The sequence below is a fragment of the Gavialis gangeticus genome, unplaced genomic scaffold, assembly GCF_001723915.1.
Source record: "Gavialis gangeticus isolate Ggan-Ray unplaced genomic scaffold, GavGan_comp1, whole genome shotgun sequence".
Lineage (NCBI taxonomy): Eukaryota > Metazoa > Chordata > Crocodylia > Gavialidae > Gavialis > Gavialis gangeticus.
The window spans coordinates 118937055-118956789 of record NW_017729024.1 but is presented as its reverse complement, the minus strand read 5'-3'; the positions used below and the strand labels follow the sequence as shown (position 1 = coordinate 118956789).

General features: G+C 43.0%; 1 protein-coding gene across 1 annotated transcript in view; it reads right to left on the bottom strand.

The window, feature by feature from the left end:
• The window catches only part of GLDC (glycine decarboxylase), a 98487-nt gene that overhangs the window by 15387 nt on the left and 63365 nt on the right, over nt 1-19735 (bottom strand). Inside the window, exons 10-18 of the mRNA XM_019517603.1 lie at nt 18502-18641; nt 16200-16280; nt 15279-15376; nt 13131-13215; nt 12999-13040; nt 11557-11699; nt 9179-9254; nt 4155-4280; nt 2999-3148 (exon numbers count right to left, since the gene is read on the bottom strand). Coding sequence (XP_019373148.1) covers nt 2999-3148; nt 4155-4280; nt 9179-9254; nt 11557-11699; nt 12999-13040; nt 13131-13215; nt 15279-15376; nt 16200-16280; nt 18502-18641 — 941 coding nt within the window. The remainder of the gene's footprint in view (nt 1-2998; nt 3149-4154; nt 4281-9178; nt 9255-11556; nt 11700-12998; nt 13041-13130; nt 13216-15278; nt 15377-16199; nt 16281-18501; nt 18642-19735) is intronic.

Genomic DNA, 19735 nt, shown 5'->3' with positions numbered 1-19735 from the left:
CCTGCGTTGAGCCACCCACCTCACTGCACCTGACCACATTCCAGGCTCCAAGTGCCTCCGTGGGGGCGCCTCATGTCTGGCCAACCCCCTTCCTGGAGCACACCAGCTAGCCTGGGGGTAGAACTGCCACCACCCACAGATGGGCTTGATTCTGGCTCTGCGCCCCCTGGGAAACAGGCCTAGTAGCCCTTGAGGGTACTTGACACACTTCAAGAACTTGGGATGCTTCCCTCAGGTCAGAAGCATAAGTAGTGGTCTCCCTTAGTCAGCCAAACCAAGGGGACCCCAAGGCATAATCTAGGCCCACTCCCAATAAGTCTCCCATGCTAGGTACAAAGGAGAACTTTATTGGTTACAAGGGGTAGGGTTGGAACAGGGTACAGAGTTTAGTAGTATCAGAGAAATCCCATAGAGCAAACAGGGTGACTGGGGTAGCCTTTGATCACGCAGCTGAGTTACTGCAAGCTATATATCTAGTTAGAGCTCAGGTAGCTTACTCACAAGTATCATTCAGAGGCAGGTGGAGATTCCCTCTGGAGGCAGGCAGTTCATTGATCATGAGTTTTGAGAGAGGGAGCAAGTTTTAGATGGTCCAGCTCCCCTCTCTCTGAGTTTTCCTCATAGCTGCTGCCCCTTCCTCCTGGGTAGTCCTTAACTTATATAGCCCTTATGACCTCATTTACCTGGTCCAATGGAGGCCAGCACCTGTTGGCTGTCAGCCAACCAATTTGAAATGCATCACTAGTTGCTGGGCAGGCTGGCAGTCTCTAGCTCACCAGGGTGCCCAATCCCCTCACCCAGGTATGTGATGCCAGTCACGTAAGCAGAGAGAGCAGGTTTCCCACCCCCCTCAGAAATGTATCCAGCTCAGGTTACCTAGAGATAGGGTAAGGCATGTATCCTCTGCTGGGCCCATCCTAACCAAATTGTCACAAAACAGAGTTTTTGGGGAGAAACAGAGGTGGCCTTCTGCCACACGGATCACTGTCCTGTTTCATTTCAGCCGAATCTCCTCTGAATCTGTTTCGAATGAGCTGCAAGGCAAGCTTCCCACAGCCCTACCCAGCTCGGCGGGGCTTGGGGCCAGGGGATGCCGGGCCTCAGCAGGGAGCAGAATGGGGTCGTGGGTGGCTAATCCAGGGGAGGGGGAGGGATGCTCCCCTCCGTGCAGGTGAGGAGACCCCCATGTGGATCTCTGATCCCTGTGACGCCAGTTTGTGGGGCAGGGAAACAGCGCAGAGCGGTAAGCAAGCCTGCTGGTCCCTGCCATGTGACTCAGCTCTGAGATCTGCAGCGCTCTGCGCTGCTTTGGCAATGTGAGGCTGCGCAGGGTAGGCAGTGGTAGTGAGGAGACCCCGGTGCAGACCTCTGCTCCCTGCAGAGCCAGGTCGCGTGGCAGGACAGTGCTGGTCCCTGTGTGACCTGGCTCCGCAGGGAGCAGAGGTCCAGGGGTGCACAGGGTGGGCAGTGGTGGTGACAAGGAGATCCACGCTGGGGGTCTCCTCGCCACTGCTGCCCGCCCTGCGCTGCACCTGGATCTCTGCTCCCTGTGGAGCCAAGTTGCGCAGCAGGGCAGCAGCGTACAACTGCTTCCTTCCAAGCCCAGCTCCAAAATTTGGAAGTTTTCTGAAACATTTCCAAAACATTTCGGATACTTCATTTCATTTTGGAGATGTTTCTGAGCCTTCCATTTCAATTTGGATTTGGTATTTTGGGCACTGAAATGGCCTGAAACACTGCCAAAACAAAATTTCACACAGCCCTAGCACTCTCTGCCCCATCCTCCAAGAGCAGCTCTGTGTGGCGTGGAGCTGGCTACTTCAGGGAGCAGGCAGGGGCAGGAACCCAGCCCCAGCTTGTCCCAGAGCTGGCTGCTCTACCCACTCCTCAGAGCAGCCAGCCCCCAGGCATGGAGCTGCTTTGGGGGACAGGTGAGGGTCAGTTTCCAACCCCAGCCCACTCCCCAGGTCAGCCAGCTTTGTTTCATAGTTGGTAGGGTCGGAAGAGACCTAAGCAGATCATCATATCTGACCCCCTGCCATGGGCATGAAAGAATGCTGGGGTCAAACGACCCCAGCCAGGTGATTATCCAGCCTCCTTTTGAATATCCCCAGGGTAGGAGCGAGCACCACTTCCCTTGGAAGTTGGTTCCAGATCCTAGCCACCCTGACTGTGAAGTAGTGCCTCCTGATATCTAGCTTGAATCTACTCAGTCAACTTATGGCCTTTATTCCTTGTTGTGCCAAACAGAGCAGCTGCTGGTGAGCTCTGTGCCCCCCTGCCCAGCAGGAGGCTCACTAGCAGCTGCCCCACACCTGGGACAGTTCCCAGTGAACCCCATGCTGGGCAGGGAAGTTCTGTGTCCCTCCCCACGGGCATAGGGCCAGAAGAGCTCTGCCTGCTGCAGGGTCAGCTCCCTCCCAGCCCAGTACACGTCAGGTCTCCTCTCAGTGTGGATGGGGCCACAAGACAGCTGCTGCTGCGGCTGCCAGAACCCATGGGGACTGGCCCCATGCCCACTGCCAGCCCCTGGGCTAGCACCCAAGGTACTCTGGAACTCCCCTTGGCTGCTCCAGGGGAGGGCAGAAAATGGCAGGAGCAACCCTGTACCAGGTTGTAGACATGCCCAAAGTAGTTTAATGTTTTTCATCAAATTTATTGGTATTTGTAGATCTCTGTTTCTTCTCCAAGACCTATTGTATGTTATTTTTATGCTGAAGCTATGACAGTGCTGAAAGAAAACTGACGTTTGTGTCATCTGTTCCAGTGGCAATATGTTACCAATAGTCAGAAAAAAGTATAAGCAACTTTATAGTTCAATACTTGAAGGAAGCAGGAACAGAATAGAAACTTCTGGATGGAAAACAGAATGGCACAAGACTGATGTTGGTGCCGGAGGCACCTCTGTACATGTGTGCATACCACCCAGCACAATGAGTACTGACTGGATCTTTTGGGGCATCCAATTCAATATTTAGTTAGTTTATCAGATGCATACCTGAGCATTCATATTGGCACCATCTAGGTAAACCTGGCCTCCATGTTTGTGAATCAGATCACACACATCACTAATTGCTTCTTCAAATACACCATTGGTGGATGGGTATGTGATCATAATGGCTGCTAGGTTCTTTTTGTGCTTATCCACCTTAAGAAAGGGAGAAAGAGACAATTTCAAAGGTTGACAGTTGCAAAAGATCTCTTCAGCAAAATTTTTTACTAAAGCATATGGCTGTTTTATGACAGCCTGAAAGGAAAATGCATCACCACATCTGGCAAAGGCAACATGCTCAATAACAACAGCTGACTTCCCTCACTGGCACACCTGAGTTCAACTATAGAACCACCTTTAAGTCACAGATATTCTCTGTGCATATTTCACCATGACAGGTGTCTAGTTACTTCTGAGGGGAAGGCAGACCACAGCATCATTCTCTTGCTGAAGTATATACACCAAAGCACCGATTCCTTACTTAGGCTAAATTCAAACTGAAGATGGTGGTAGGAGGGGGAAGTGGGGGAAGAAGCAGTGCAAAGCATACGCAAAGTATAAGTTTAATCACATTTGAAGAGAGTTCTTAAAAACAAACTATATTCAACATTTAGTCAATTTCATAGGAAAAATATGATGTAATCCATTTTTTCTCACTGGCAGCAATGCACAGGTATCCATCTCCATAACAAAAAGCCCAAATATGAATTGTGAAAAAGCAGTTCAGCTAATTTCTCAGATACTTAAGATTCACCTGCAGTCAGCCAACTCAGAAGATGCAGTTGCCTAGCAACATCTTACCCAGCAGAAGTGGGACTGAATTTCAGTAGGTGAAGACTAAGTAGCAACTACATCCATTTGAAAATGATGTCAACATGCCTCCATTTCAAATACAGAACATGGGAAGAATACTCTGCTATAAAAAAAAGCTTACAATGTACAAAAACTTGCTTTTTACAGAAAACTGAAAGAGTGTTGACAAGTTCGATGACCTGAGTCTCAGCAGGCAAAAAAAGAAAAGTTTAAAAAAATGGATTATCTTTTTTTTTTTTTTGCACTACACTCTCCTGTAGTAGACAATCTGATGCAGCTACCAAAACCTTACCTAGTGTGGGGGAATGAAAAATATTCTCTTTGAACAAACAGCCAAGGTGACACTCACCATTGCCTTCAAATGTGCAATATCAATACTCCCATTTTTATCCACCTCCACTGGCTGGATCTTCATGCCTGCCATCTGAGCACTTGCGGGGTTCGTACCATGAGCAGACTTTGGAATAAGACAAACCTTAAAGGGGAGAAAAAATGCAAATTACATCAACTAGTCACTAAATCCTACGGCAACATAAAACTATCAAAAGACGCATTTCTCTATCAGAATTCTAGAAAGAACAAAAATGTTCCCCAATCGCCTTACTGTTTCTGCTACTGCAAATATATTTTCCTGCAAGGAAATTATTTCAGGATCTAAAAGCCCACTATAGTACTTACTAAGTGTATCTTCCATTTTAAGGGCAGTTTTGAAGATTATTCTCACTATAAAAAATATTTTTGTGTTTGTAAACAGTTCATAAAGTGCCCCAAAAGCAACAAGTACTCTGTTTCACATTTGCGCTTTTGCTGCATGTACTTATAAAACAAACATTCATGAAGATCTACTAGATCTTTCAGATAAAAACTGGTCTAGTCGAGCATGGCACCAAGATGTCTGCCCAGTGTGCGAAGACGTATGTTTAACATATCTTTAAGGGTGCTAAAAAGAATATCAGGAGCCAATTCTTCATATGTGTTACAATTTGTGATCTTATTTACAACTGGCAGAAAGCAAGGTACAGATGCACCTGACAGACTAACTGAATTAGAGAGACAAAAGCTTTTGAGAGCCAGAGCTCATGTTATCAGATGCTATACTTAACACAAGCAGTCTGTGGATAATTTCTTTTGTAATAAGTTCCACTGTTTAACAGTAGCTACTCTGAGGTCAGCAATGAAGCATCCAACAAGGATAAGTGTTCTGCCACAGACATTTGCATTGTTTTGGACTAAATGTCAGGTTAATGAATCATCGTTCTTCCACGTCAAGATTGCTCCGTCTGTCCAATGTAGACAGCAGAGGGGCACTAAGCAGGTAATGGCATACAATGCTGACAGAGGTGCAGGTGAACGAACCTCAGATGTTAAAGTCTGTGCTATTTGGTCCAATGAAGATATAGTGTGTATTGATGAGGGGGAGTAGCTTGCATCTGAGTTCACTGCAAGACCTTGTGCTTCAAAAAGGATAAGAGATAGGTAGTGGCTTGTTTGAGAGATGCCACTTGAGGCGGGGGGGCTGCCAGTACATATATCTCAAAGTAAACTCTTGTTCACAAAAGCTTATGGATCTCCAATTCAATTAGCTGATAAGGTGCATTTCTACCCTGCCTTTTATCCGACTTCAGACTAACATAGCTAACTACTTCTCTCTGCTCATAATTTACAACTGTGCAGCATAAGTACAAAGTACGTGCAGCATATCACCACTGACTTAATGATGTTGTATAACCTCTTGATACAGAAGTAACGGACTAGGCAGGGTCGGTCAATTAAATAGAGCAAATTCCGAATACTTGGAATATTCTCCTCACTTGGTGACACCAAATTCAAAGAAAGATTTTGGTCAGAGGGTTTGCTTGCTTTCATACTAAGCAGCTGCAAAAAAAATACTCATTGCTATGCACATATTGCATTTGAACTCTGGGATAGTTGCAGAGAACAAAATATCCACTCTGCTTCTCTAAAATATTGAGGAATCTGATCAAGTGAACCAAGTTAAGTAGAATGAAAACCTCTGTTTAAATAAAACACAGGCAAGTCTTGTTAATAAAAGTATAACAATTAAAATATGTTTATATAGAAAGGGGACAGCGAGATCGATTCTTCTTCCTGCCAAGTTTCAGAAGTAGTCCAAGCATGATTTCAGTTGACAATACTGCTCTTTAATTAGAACGGAGAAGCAAACTTTTCCATTTTATTGTGTAAAAGTGTAGGCCTCCTGTCCCATAGCTGTCTCCTTAATTCTGTTTTAACCTTCTGTTGAATTCTATGACAAGTTTTTGGTAATGAATGCCACACAATGTGCACCTATCTGCTTTCCAGATATATATAAAAAAAGTTGAAAATTAGATCCTCAATGACAGATAAAAACAAACAAAAAAGAAATATTAACACTGATTTAAAATGTTCCAAATCACAATCAAAGCCATGGAAGTCTTGAATTGAGGGGAAAAACCAGGCAACCATTCCTCCACTTCAGAGCCAGAATTTATGCAGGCAAACTACAGTTTCCTCCAAACAGCAATGTTGTATGACAACTATCATAACATGAATTTGATACACAATGTGGAGAACAGCAATTTCCCTCAACTACAACTAAATGAAAAAGGCCCCCCAAGACAGAAAGAGAGAAAAAGACCAATTTTAAGAAAGCTGAACATCTTATTACAACAGTAGCTTGGCTTTCTTCTGAAATCTTAGCTTTTTTCTGCAAGAGTTCATTCTGCAAAATAGTCATTTAGTTTAACCCACATAGTTCCCATGAGGGCATATGGTACAGATAAACTAAACAACCACTATGCTTCAGAATGACCTCTTACAGAAAAGATAAAGGACAGAAATACCCCATCACCAAAACATTCTTCACAGACCCACAAGTCCATTTCCACCCTCACAATCCCAATATCCAGGAAAATCTGGAGAACTCCTTCAGAAAGCTGTGACTAAAAAGTGATAGCTTTACTTGACATGAAAACCATACACTGAACAGACAATGGTTTTATGGCTCATTACAGAATATCACTGCTATCTCTACTCATCTCCACAGGTAGTAAGGACCCTCTCTTCCCTTTTAAATGGTTTTATTCTTTTCCAATAACTAAGTTACCTAGTTCAGATTTTTACTGCTCTCTTCACTTTTTAAATTGATTTGTTTAACTTCATTATGTAGAAGAAATTTCTTTTATATAATGGAATTAAACAAATCACTATAAAAAGTGGAACAGAGCTGTAAACATCTGGAGCAAAGAGAAGTTTTATCTGGTACAGACTTCCCTTGCTTTTTGAGGGTTCGGTACACGTGAATTCACTCTTATGCAATGGCCCTTTTTATACCAAAAAGATCTAGTTGGTGGCCGGTATTAAGTGAAGTGCCCCAAGGGGTCAGTCCTGGGGTCCATTTTCTTCAACACTTTCATTAATGATCTGGAAGGTGGGATGGATTGAACCCTAGGCAAGTTCATAGATCACACCAAGTTGGGGGCGTAGTAGATATGCTGGAGAATAGGGCTAGGATTCAGAGTGATGTAGACAAATTGGAGGATTGGGCCAAAATAAATCTCATGATGTTCAACAAGGACAAGGGCAAAGTCCTGCACTTAGGATGGAAGAACCTCATGCACTACTACAGACTTGGGACCAACTGGCTAAGCAGCAGCTCTACAGAGAAGGTTACAGTGGACAATAAATGGATATGAGTCAACAGGTTGCCCTTGTTGCCAGAAAGGCTAACAACATACTGGGCTGCATTAGTAGGAGCGTTACCAGCAGATCTAGGGAAGTAATTATTCCCCTGTATTCTGCACTATTCTGGCAAGGCCGCATCTGGAGTATTGTGTCCAGTTTTGGGCTCCCCAGTACAGAAAGGATGTGGATAAGTTGGAGAGAGTCCAGCAGAGGGCAACAAAAATGGTTTGGGGGCTGGGGTACATGATTTCTGAGAAAAGGCTGAGGGAACTGGTCTTATTTAGTCTGCAGAAGAGAAGACTGAAGGGGATTTGATAGCAGACTTTGTCTACATGAAGAGCAGCTTGAAACCAAAGATGATGGAACTAGACTGTTCTCAGTCAGTGGTGGCAGATAACAGAACAAGAAGAAATGGTCTCAAGTTGCAACAAGGGAAGTATAGGTTGGATATTAGGAAAAAAACCTTCTCTCACTAGGAGTGTGCTGAAGCACTGGAACAGGTTACCTAGAGAGGTGGTGAAATCTCCATCCTTGGAGGTTTTTAAGACCCAACTTGACAAAGCCCTGGCTGGAATGATATAGTTGGGGATGGTCCTGCTTTGAGTAGGCGGTTAGACTAGATGACCTCCTCAGATCCCTTCCAACTCTGATTTTCTGATTGTAGGATTCTACTTCATAGCTACCTGAAGTGGGAAAATGGGTTGTCCAGCTGTAGGATCCCAGAACAAAAGGCTTTGTTCCAGGAGAAATCTGATGTCTTTTTCTAGCCTAACGTCTCTCCCAGCTAGTCCAATACAAACTCTTAGAAAAATACTCTTGTTTCTAGTCCCTAGAGACATAGGAGCTCTGGAAGAATTCTGATGCATACAAAGAACTGTGGGAACATATTCACCAATGGAAGAAGAGAAACGTACAAGGAGAGAAGCCAGACAGCAACCCTAATACTAAACATTTAACTCTAACTTAATCTTCTCTTAAGCAAGAGCTCTCATGAAATACAGCCAGAGACTTAACGACTTCCATAATCTTTCCCAGGAATGGATAAAGTTCAGGTATCTAGATGGAGGTGAGAAATACAAGCTACCTTCAGTATCACTGGCCATGATGTGATACTCATGTATTTGCAGTCCTGACCAGTCAATTACTTGGTTCATGGCAGTTTCACTTATCTAGAAAGGTCCCAGAGAGTAGTTTCTCTTTCAAGGAGGCTCTCATGTAGGGTTCTGCCTTAGCAGCCCCACGATTCAGTGTTGCCAGACTCAGGGATTTTAATCCTATTACACTTTTCTCTTTCCATGTCACATTTTTAAGCTGTACAGTTAAGTGTTTGTGGCCATAGTAGCAACTGAGGCATGGAGAAGAATTAGCTAGCTGAGGCTCAGATTAGAGAAGTCTGAGACTATGTGTGTAAGATCAAGAGTGCCAGCCATGCCATTTATCACTCAAATTCCTTATATGGAAAACTGGAAGTAGCAGCATCTTACTAAGCTTTTAACTGCTCTTAGAAATTGAATAGCACCTGCTCTTTCTTTATGGCTAGATAGGTAATCCTTTTCTCCTGCTTCAGCACGGGGCCACTGTATGAAAAAGGCAAGGACCCTGGACATAACGAGTGAGCAAGACAGCTCCTTTGCTATCTACTTGGAAGTGCTTCACAAAAGTTATTTCCACACACATTTTTACACTTACACTTCTATGATGTTCTCCTTTTGCACTTAAATAAGCCTTGATTGCGGCTAATCCAGTGTATTCACCTTGGGCTCCGCTGCAAGAACACAAAGCAGTGGTATTATAAAAGCCATACTGTATCAGTGCAGTACTGTAAGTAAAACTGTTCTTGCCTAAGATAAGCCATTTTGGCGATTCTGGGCAAATTTCAAAGTTCACGAAGAACAATTCCTATCCATGTTTTAGACAGCACATACCCACTTTATCAAGATACTAGCTTGAACGTTACAGAATATAAAGTGGAGCAACACTGCTATGTGCACCAACACTGTACTATTCTGGGAACTGAGGATATTCTCCAATTTCTAACCATATCAATCTACTTTATTAACTTACAGAAAGAGATAGCAGGTACACAGTGATGCACTTCCGAAGCGGGCAACGTATTATAATACAAACATATTGACAAGAAAATCCCCTCAAACATTCCAAGAATCAGAAGAAATCATTACTGTAGGGTTGGTATGTAAAGGTTGACTAGCTAACCTGTGTAGGGTCTGAACTGCACCCAGAACTTCTTATCTGGGATATCAGTATTTCAGTGAACACTAACACATCTTCCTTCTACAACAATTTGTCCGACCCCCAAACCAATACATTAATAGTAATTACTTTGCATATCTTATGGCATTTTGAACAGATAAAGCTTCCAGATAATAGAACAGTATTACTCCAAAAGACTTGCTTGTGTTCCCCTCAGAGTTGCAGGATAACACCGCTGCATTTTTTCAGTCTCCTCATGAATAACATAACACTGTTATTCAAGGACTAGGATTGTTAGGCCAGACCCTGAGTTGGCTTTCAGGAGTTAAATAAAGACTGCAGTCTTAGAACTAGTCAGTTGTGGGAAGGGAGGGGTGAAGGGGAAGCTTCATGTCAGACAACAGCCTTCAGCAAACTCATAAATGTGTGAACTCTTCAGAAAAAAATTATAGGCCAATTTATGTGGCATGGGGGAGTGATGGCACAAAAGATGTCAAGATAACCTGTGATGTTAAAAAGTTCCATGTATCTGGTAACTACAAGGAGAAAAAAAGTCATGTATATATGCCAGGTGCTATTCTTTTATTTTAACTATTTAAGAAATTCAAGTGTGGCTGATATTTCTAACCTCATTTAAATATGAGAGGGTTAACCTGAGTGACAAAACCTTTGTCTTGCTTGCTTTTAGATTATTTTGGGACTCTAATAAAAAAAACTCTAGGCATTACTACTTTAAGGAAAAACCTCTCTTCCGCTAATGTCATCAGAAACAGGATACACAGCATGGAAGAGGCATTATTTACTAGAAAATGCGGCTGCTTCAAGTAGTGATAGTTACCCAAAATGATTATGGGGCTGAAGGAAAATAATAAGGAACAGCATTATCTAATCTGTTCCAAAGAAATACAAAGCTGTTCAGGAAAGTGTGGGGTGCTTTACTAGCTCATTGTGCTCCCTTCTTCCATTCCATCAAAGCTACAAAAATGCTGGCATACTTGCTTCTACTTCTTACCACAGAAGCAAAGAAGATCTTCCCATCCCCTAAAGCAGTGGTTCTCAAACTTTTCAGACTGAAGGCATCTCTCATTTGGACTCAAGGCACCCTCAGAAAATGCTGGTTCTTGGTTTTCACTTGTTTTTTGACTACAGAAAAATACTAAGGCAATTTTTCTGTTGCAAAGAACTCAGGAAAAGGTCAGAATGTTTCTGAAATCATGGATTTCTATTCAAAACCCCTTTGAGTTTATCCTAGCAGTGCTGATACTGAGCAGTACCCTGCAGCACCCTTAAAAACATTTTCTGGTTCAGAATCACAGCCCTAAAACATGGCATTTGACAAGCCAATATTCCCCTCAGTAAAACAGAACAAGGGAAGACCAAAGTTCACTTAGTCCAGTTCAATGGGAGTCTTTTCCAAAAAACCTCCCTGCTCTTGCAGATTTAAAAAAATGCTACTGCTGGCATTTGAGGCATTAACTCTGTACACCTGAATGTGGTCTCCTCTACAAACAGCCACACCTTATTTTGAAGTTCAAGAGGAAAGCATTAAACATACACTCAAGAATTTAAAACAAACAAAAAACAAGACTAAGATGGTATGTCACACCACCTTTAAGAAGAAAACATGATGCCAGGTAGATTCTCTAGCAGTATTACTTTCTTGCTTCACCTTCCACACTCTAACCCAACTCAAATCGAAACCTTGTGTTTCATTCTTGCATATGGGAACTGTAATAGTGGAAGGTGAAGCTAATCCCTGGATTCCCTGTGTAAGAGAGCAAATTGATTTCTGAAAGCAGAAAAGGATTTTCATTAAGCAACCACAGGAAATAGAGGTTCAGTGAAAAATCCCCTACCTGTTTGGCTGGAAGGAGATTTTGTCATAGCCTGTGATCTCACACAGATCTCTCTCAAGCTCCCTGAAAAGTTTCTGGTACCCCTGAGCCTGATCTAGAGGCACAAAGGGATGGATGTTGGCAAACTCTTTCCAAGTGATAGGCTTAAAAAAACCACACAAAAGACAGGTATTATGCTGTAATAAGAGATTTGAGTAAATGAAGAGTTTTGTCTTTTCTGAAGAGAAAAGGGTTAATCCTGACTGAAAAAGTACTTAAACCCCTGAGTAATGACTGTTCCTGTAATTAACCAACTTTAGAGTCTCATTAAGTAATGGCAATGTGTCTTACTCCTGAATCTTTATGAAGAAAAGCCACTGCGCTTGAACCAGTAACTTGGGCCACTTCTTATAGCAGCGAGTACCTGTCCTTAGCTTTGATTTGTATTTCTGGAGAAAAACTTCAAAAGCTGTTTTTATTATTACACTTCCTAAAAGTCTTCAATTTCATGCAGTTATTGTTCAAGTTCCCTCTTTCTGCAAAACAGCAATTGGAACAAACTATCAATTTTTTAAATGAATTGTGTTTAAAGAAAACCCCAAAAACTAATTGAAAATGTGACTTTATTGTGCTGGGCACTCTTCAGACAGAATGGTATCTAGTCTGTGCCTCAGATAGCCTACATTCTGAATAGACACATCAGGCACAAATGGAAGAAAATGGGAAAAAAGAAAGTAACCTAACCAATAGTGACAAACATGTTAAGTCTATAAATATTTGTTGTGTTAGAAGAAAAACTTGAATGGAAGAAAGGAACAGGGGAGAATATATTGTAGGAAGAGAGGACGACTGAAGATGTGTAAATAGAATAAAAGGGAAAGGGCTAGAATGAGGTTGGGGTGAAAAATGGCCTGTGGGCAGAGAAAGTGAAAGTGCTTAAATTTAAAGTGCTATACAGCTAATCCACTACAATGGTCTGATCTGCCCACTCTGTGAAGGCTGTTTTAAACCATGAATTAAGCCTGTTTAAACTTACCTAAGTTTAGCTCCACTATGCTGGTACAGGACCAGACAAATGAAAGTTATATAAATTCAGCTGACTCAAGTCTCTGAATGGGAAGTTTGAGCTGTTTATTTTTTTAGAACAGTTTACTATTGTCTGACTTCGGCCCAGGGCGGAAAAACTGAAGCAAACAGCCCATCTGTACAGAGTTGACTGAGAATCACAAAAAGTTCCTACTATGGCTTTTGGCTTCAAATGAAAGCGGGGCTGTGCCAACCTTCAAATGTTTTGAAATCCCACCCTAGGACATTAACCAGATAAGGATCTTTAGATTAAACTAGTCAGTATTTATTTATGGTACTAGAGGGTATTTTTGCTATCTTCCTCAACCAACTAATCAATCATGTGGCTCAAATTGTAGGCGTCAAAAACAAGGCATAATTCTCTCAGATAAACTTACAATAAGTTCAGATGAACTATTAAGCTTCATTGTACAGGACCCCTAAAAAAAACCACAAAAAAATCAGTTATTATTCACTCAAAAAAAACCCCCTAGTAATTACCTAATTTTTATCTTTTAGTAAGTACCTACCAAAGGAATCATGCTGTGAACGAGGGAAATATCCTTGTTTTCTAATCTCTTCATATATCGGACAATATTTGTTTCGGAGTGATAGCTGGAAGACAAAAAATGTCATGTTAGCAGATAAACTTAGCCAGCTGATCTGTACTAGAAGGGAGTCAATGAATAAGAGTGGATATTTTTTACCTTTAATTTTCATCCATATATTATAAATGATGCACTTCTGTCCACACCAGCATTAACTATGTCAATTCTATAATGATTATGTCAAATTCAATGCGTACAAAATGTAAATGTTCTATTAAGTCTTCTGACAGTAAGTTCAAAAACAAAAAAAATGCGGTTGTTTGGTCAACAGCTAAGATGACAAGTTTGGTCTGAAAATATGCATACTACAAATATTGTGTTCAACACAGAACAAGAAAGTTACAACCAACTCAAAAGCTGTTTTAAAAGGAAATATAACTGACTGAGAATACATGTTTGGCATGCAAATTAACAAAGACATTAGATATAAGTAGAGATGCACCGATATATCAGTGCCATATCGGATTGGCACTGAAGAAAGGAAAATTAACGTTATTGGCTATTGGCTTTTTTTGGCCAGCACAGCCAATAATGTACAGATAAATATAGTAAGTCTTCTGGCCGGGGCCCCCAAACACTACATGTATGCGCATGGCCGTATGCATGCACCGGCCAGTAATGCAGCCAGGCAGCATGGAGAGCAGTGCTCTGTAGGTAAGTCAGGGGCAGGAGGGCAGATTGAGGACCTCACAATCAGGGAGCGAGGGAGTGTGGCAGGGGCAGGGCAGTGAATGGGACCCCAGGGAAGCGGGATGGAGCCGTGGGCAGCTTGTCCAGGGGATCAGCGTCCCACCACTTAAAAATAGTGGTGGCGACACTTGAACTAAAAGCTCATCGAACGCCACCACCACCATTTTTAAGTGCCGTGACACTTTTAACTAGAGCGGAGCCAAGTAGGGTGAGGGAGGAGGCAGGCTGCCCACTGTGGGCAAGGGGCTCTTTGCTCTGCTGCCTTTGACCCGGGAGCTGCGTGCTGGCTATATGTTCCCTGCCTGTCTGGCGGCAGTGGCAGCGGTGAGCTGTGCCTCCAGCTGCTGGGCAGCAGACATGGCATGGTCAGCACGTGGCTTCCAAGGCAAAGGCAGCAGGGTGAAGAGCCCGAAGCCCGCAGCAGGCAGCCCACCTCCGCCTTCACCCCACTCGGTTCTGCTCTGGGTAAAAGCATCCCAGTACTTCAAAATACGAGCTGCGGTGCTTGAACTAAAGCTCATTTCGGTGAGCTTTAGTTCAAGTGCCCACACCGCCATTTTTAAGCACTGGGACGCTGATCCCCTGGACAAGCCACTTGCAACTCCATCCTGCTCCGTGTCCCAGCGAACCATTTGCTGACCTGCCCCTGCCTCACTGTGGGGGCCTTGATCCCCCACGCCCTTCCCCTAAACAGACTTACCTGCAGGGCACTGTTCTCCACACTGCCCAGCTGCATTCCTGTAAATTGGTTATTGGATCAGTATCAGCTGATATGCCTGGTGAGTAATTGGCTATCAGTATCAGCCAGGAAAATCTTTATTGGTTCACCCCTAGATATAAGCAAGTTTAAATGCTAAGACTCAAATTTTAGTTCACCTAAAGATGTTTCAGGTGTTACTTATGTACCTAAACGTATCAGAGTTAAAGGCAGTTTGGGCATTTATGTGGTTTTCAGATCCCATATCCTGGCTTGACTTGCCTTTCTGGGCATGCTTAGAGAAGGGACCTACCAGGGCTCCATATGCTCTGTTGCAATCATATTCTGCTAGGGTAGGTATGCAAAGAGCCAGGCAGGCTGACAGACAGTAGAGGACCCTCCTGCCTCTTAGCCCAGTAGCTCACTGGTGTCTATTAAATGCAAAATGTAGGAAAACTATTAGGCAGGAACAGAGACCAAAATGCAGAGGCCCTTCTCTGGGACAAAAATGTATTTTATGCAGGTCTCTTCAAGCCAGGTAAATGACACTCAGATACCTGTAGATAAACAGAATTTGGGCCCAAGGTGACAGATCCTACTAACTTGAAGGGAGAGGGGAGAGGGAAATATACATCAAAAACCTATGAAAATGCCAAGTCTGCACTAACAGTACTTTCACAAACCTGTTGAATACTTGATGCATCAGGAATTTGGAAGTCCTCTTAAAAGCAGTGCCCATAATACCCCTTGTTTCTTCTCCCATACCCTCAGCAACCAATTCCTTTGGCAAGTAGAGAAATAGGAAGAGATCAGTAAGTCATCACAGAAGAAAACATTTCTTCTGAGAAAGAAACACAACTTATCTATGAGCATTAACTGCAATACACAGCAAGGTTACTCTCTCTATTGACATTCAGTTTTCAAGGGCACCTATACATAAGCAGCAAGGCTGTTCCAACACACTGTAATTACAGCGTGTTGGAGCAAGCGCAATTAATTGAGGTTGATAGAATGTGGTAATTACTGCACTCCAGCAAACACTTTACAAGCTTGAGTTAAAGTGACCCTGCCACCATTTTTAATAACGGCACTGATACACAAGGCGCTCTGGGCACTTTGGAGCATGTGCATAAATGCCCTAGGTTCTTTATTAGTACACAAGCTTGTAAGCATCCAGTACACTAATAACACCCCATAATTAAATATCAATACAACTCTCATTAATCCATATTTGGGTGCGAGGTGGTGTACTTTGGGCGGTCACTGGATGAGCATTACCTAATCACCAAGTTCCTAACCATAAATAATAAATAATCAAGGCTGAGCCTGCAATTAATAGGCATATGCAGAGAAAAGTTTATTCACTGACATCCTTAGCATTAACTCACTGATCTCTCAAAGAGCAGTTCTATAATTGCAATCGTCAATCTAACAAATATGCTCATCCTGTAACATACGCACTGCTGTTCCAAAAAGATGAGCGAGTAGGATTTATTATTATTAAAATTCTTGAATCACTTGAATCCAATTTAACATGGTTTTGTAATTAACTGACACAGATTATGTTTAGCTAAATATTCTTGAAAGACTGATATTCTACTTACAGCTGAAGATTCACAGCCAAAGATCCATAATAAATCATCTAGGTCTTTCTCAGTTACGGTTTCATCAAGTGAGACTCCAAGCTACAGACAAAAACCACAGCAGTTACTCAAAAGCCACAGACAGGTGTTCATTTCTACTGATAAGAACTTCTCTAAAATTTTTGCATTTTAGCCTCCTGGCTGACAAGCTAGATTGTTGAGCTGCTCTCTGGGCTACTCCCACCCTTTGGGTAGCCCATAACTTAGCAGCCTATCCTCTCCCTATCTGCCTGGAAGGTGGCAGGATGTCAATAGGTAACTCCCAGGCTTTTAAATCACTCCTGGTACTGTTGATGTGAGCAACACACAAGACAATTTAAAACTGGGGTGCAGTGACCCAGGCTCTGGGAGGTTCTTCCTAAGCCTGGGTCCCAGCCCCACGGGCTTCTCATTGCTGCCAGCACCATTTACTGGCAGTCCATTATCTGGGAAAAAGATGGGAAGCAGTGTCCAAGCAAAATGGGGCAAAGCCTCTCAACCATTCCCAGACCATAAAGTCTCTGGTCTGGGGAAGAAAGAGGAGCATTATCCTGCTTCTCCCCCTCCCTTCCTGGGCCAGACCAGAAAGGGAGAATACAGGTGTCCATTATTGAGAGAGAGTTCCTCTCGCAAGGGAGATCTTCCAGGTTGACACCTGAAAGTTATTTCCCCTGGGAGAAATTGAATGAATGCTTGTACGCTCATAGTTTATACTGTGATAGCAGTGATTCTTCTGGTAGAAATGTAAACACCTGTATATGGCCAAAGTTCCCAAATCCAGGAATTGCGTTACATTTGTCCTGGTCAAAACCACAACATAAAATACAAATTCTTCTAGAGGTGCACCAATACATCAGTCCGATATTGGATGAGCACCGATATAAAGAAATTTGACTGTATTGGAAATTGGCCTGATGTGGCCGATAATTTGGCCAATAAATGCCCCTGCATGAGCGCAGCCACAATGCAGCATGCAGGCAGCGATGAGCACAGCCCGACAGCTTGGAAAGCTGCATGCAGCTGGTAAGTCTCTTGGGGGGGGGGCATAGGGAGACAGATCAATGTCCCTTTCACTGAGGGAGGGAGTAGGAGTGTGGCTGGGGCTGCCCAGCCAGGGCAGGGCAGGCATGGGAGGGAGCCACAGCTCGTCCGGGTGCCACAGGGGAGCCGCTCATTCACTTGTCCGTTGGCTCCCACCACTCATCAGGGAGGGCATGGGGGTGGGGGGGCCAGCGTGTGCCCCCAGATCTGCATAGGGCAGCGCTGGGAAGGGACTACAGTGAAATTTGGGGTGGCTGCAGCCCCCCTCCCAGCACTGCTACCCACCATGAGTACAGCTTGCCCTGTCCCACCCCCCACAGATCCAAAGGCACACATCCCCCCCTGCCCCTCACTGCAGAGGGCATTGACCTCCCACCTGCCATGTCCCTTCCCTCCCCCACTCCCCTTCCACCACACAGGACTTACCAGCTTCAGGCAGCTGTATCGGAAATCAGATTGGTATTGGCCAATATGCTTCCTTAATCGGCTATCCATATTGGCCCCCAAAATATCTACTGGTGCACCCCAACTTTCTCTTCATTATACGTAAGTGACCCATTAAGATGTTATGTTCACAACTTCTCATTCCTAAACCTTCAATTAAAGTCAAAATACCCCCATCTGATATCATCTCATTCCTGTGTCATCCAAGCTGCACATCATGATTTCAGTGCTCAAGGCTGCTATCCAAAGTCTGCAATCCATTTCTGGAATTCAATTCCATTATTACTATGCAATTCTTACATATTTTCTGTGTTACAGTGGGGACAGAACTTCATTAGGATCTCATTAAAGCTTAGATGTCTACAGAACACGTCCAGTGATGTGCATGTTCTGTTCATTAGGCTTAAACACTGCAGCACACCCATTCCCTCCCTTAATTTATACCTACAATGGTATTTCAAGTGTGTTACAGATTTTAATGGTCTATACAGAGTAGTCCTTAATGAGTGGCAAGTTGCCAGTATAACTCACTAAGTCAAACACACAGTAGTGGAAAGAAGTGAAGTGATACAGGAAGCTTAACATTTTCGGAAATGTAATATTCAATATGCAGCCAAGCAAAGTTATAACCGCTTTTAAAAATAATTTAAAAGATACTAGTAAGTGATGCATCACATCTTGCCATTAAGAAACCTTCAAAAGCATTTTTCCTTCATCAACCACAATGCTTAATGAGCAAAAAACATGAAAATTTTCCTGCAACATGTTAAGCATTTAGGGAATAGCGTCCATAACTTACTGTGCTATCACCATAAATTCGTAAGTTTATCTGCCGCTGAGCTGCCTTGTCCAAGACTTCCTTGACCGCACATCCACATGTGATCTTCAAGGTATCAAAAAACAGCTCATGATGCAGTTTGTGGCCTGCTCGCTTGAGACCTAAGAAAATAATGTTATTTCTCTCCATCTCATAAGTATATCTGCCTCTTGTTAAGGTACCTATTTTAGCAGAGACTTTCAGTTTAATAGCGTGATAGTGACGTCTAGGAATATTTCTAGCGAAGTGCCTCTGTGCATTAACATAGGGTTCATTTCTGAACCCTATGTTAATGCACACAGAATCTAATGTCTAATGGAAAGCTTTCTGAATAAAACTTTATTAAATTCAGTGTCATGTAGGCAGATCATACGTGATGGAGAAAAAAAAATCTGCTCAAATTTAGACAATATTTATATACAAATATACAATACCTAAGACTTGTTGAAACTGTGGGAAAACTCTATTAAGCTTGTTGACTTCTGTCTTAAGCCATAACTTTCACAGACGGATTAATACATTCAAGTTTATATTTACATGTTGCAGCCTTACTGTAATACATACCATATTTATTTGAATCCAAGATGTGGCTTTTTCTCCATTTAAAATGTGTGGGGGGGGGACCACTTCTCTTGGATATCAAGACAAGCCAGAGGGGCAGGGGGTTGATGTGGCCCTGGCCCCAGCATCAGAACTGCTGCCCATCCCCACAACTGCTTGCTTACGCTCTGTGGCAGCAGGGGGAGAAGCAGGCAATTGGCAGGGAGCAAGGGATAGGTGGCACTCCACTCCTGCTGCTTGCCCAGCTGCAGGGGGGGCAGAAATTTAATACAACCTCCCAATAATTAAGAGTCTCTACATGGAAAACTATAACAAATTTATAAATTTTCCATATGTAGATCTAATTATTGGGGAGGTTATCTTAAATTCACAGTTGTCTTGGATTTGGGTAAATATAGCATATTTATATTTGTACACAAATCCAGGCAAATTGCCAATAGACAGTACTTCAATACACACAGTCTTGGTAGCATTCAATTTTTATCAGTTGATAAACATCAGTTCCATTTCACACTCACAGAGCAATGAAAAATATTTACATTGTTAATAATCAAAATTTATAGAAAGGGGACATAAGAAAAATGATGACTGATGGGGTCTGTGATGACAGGGGGAGCAGTCCTACAGAACAACACTGGCTGTAGTTTGGACTTCA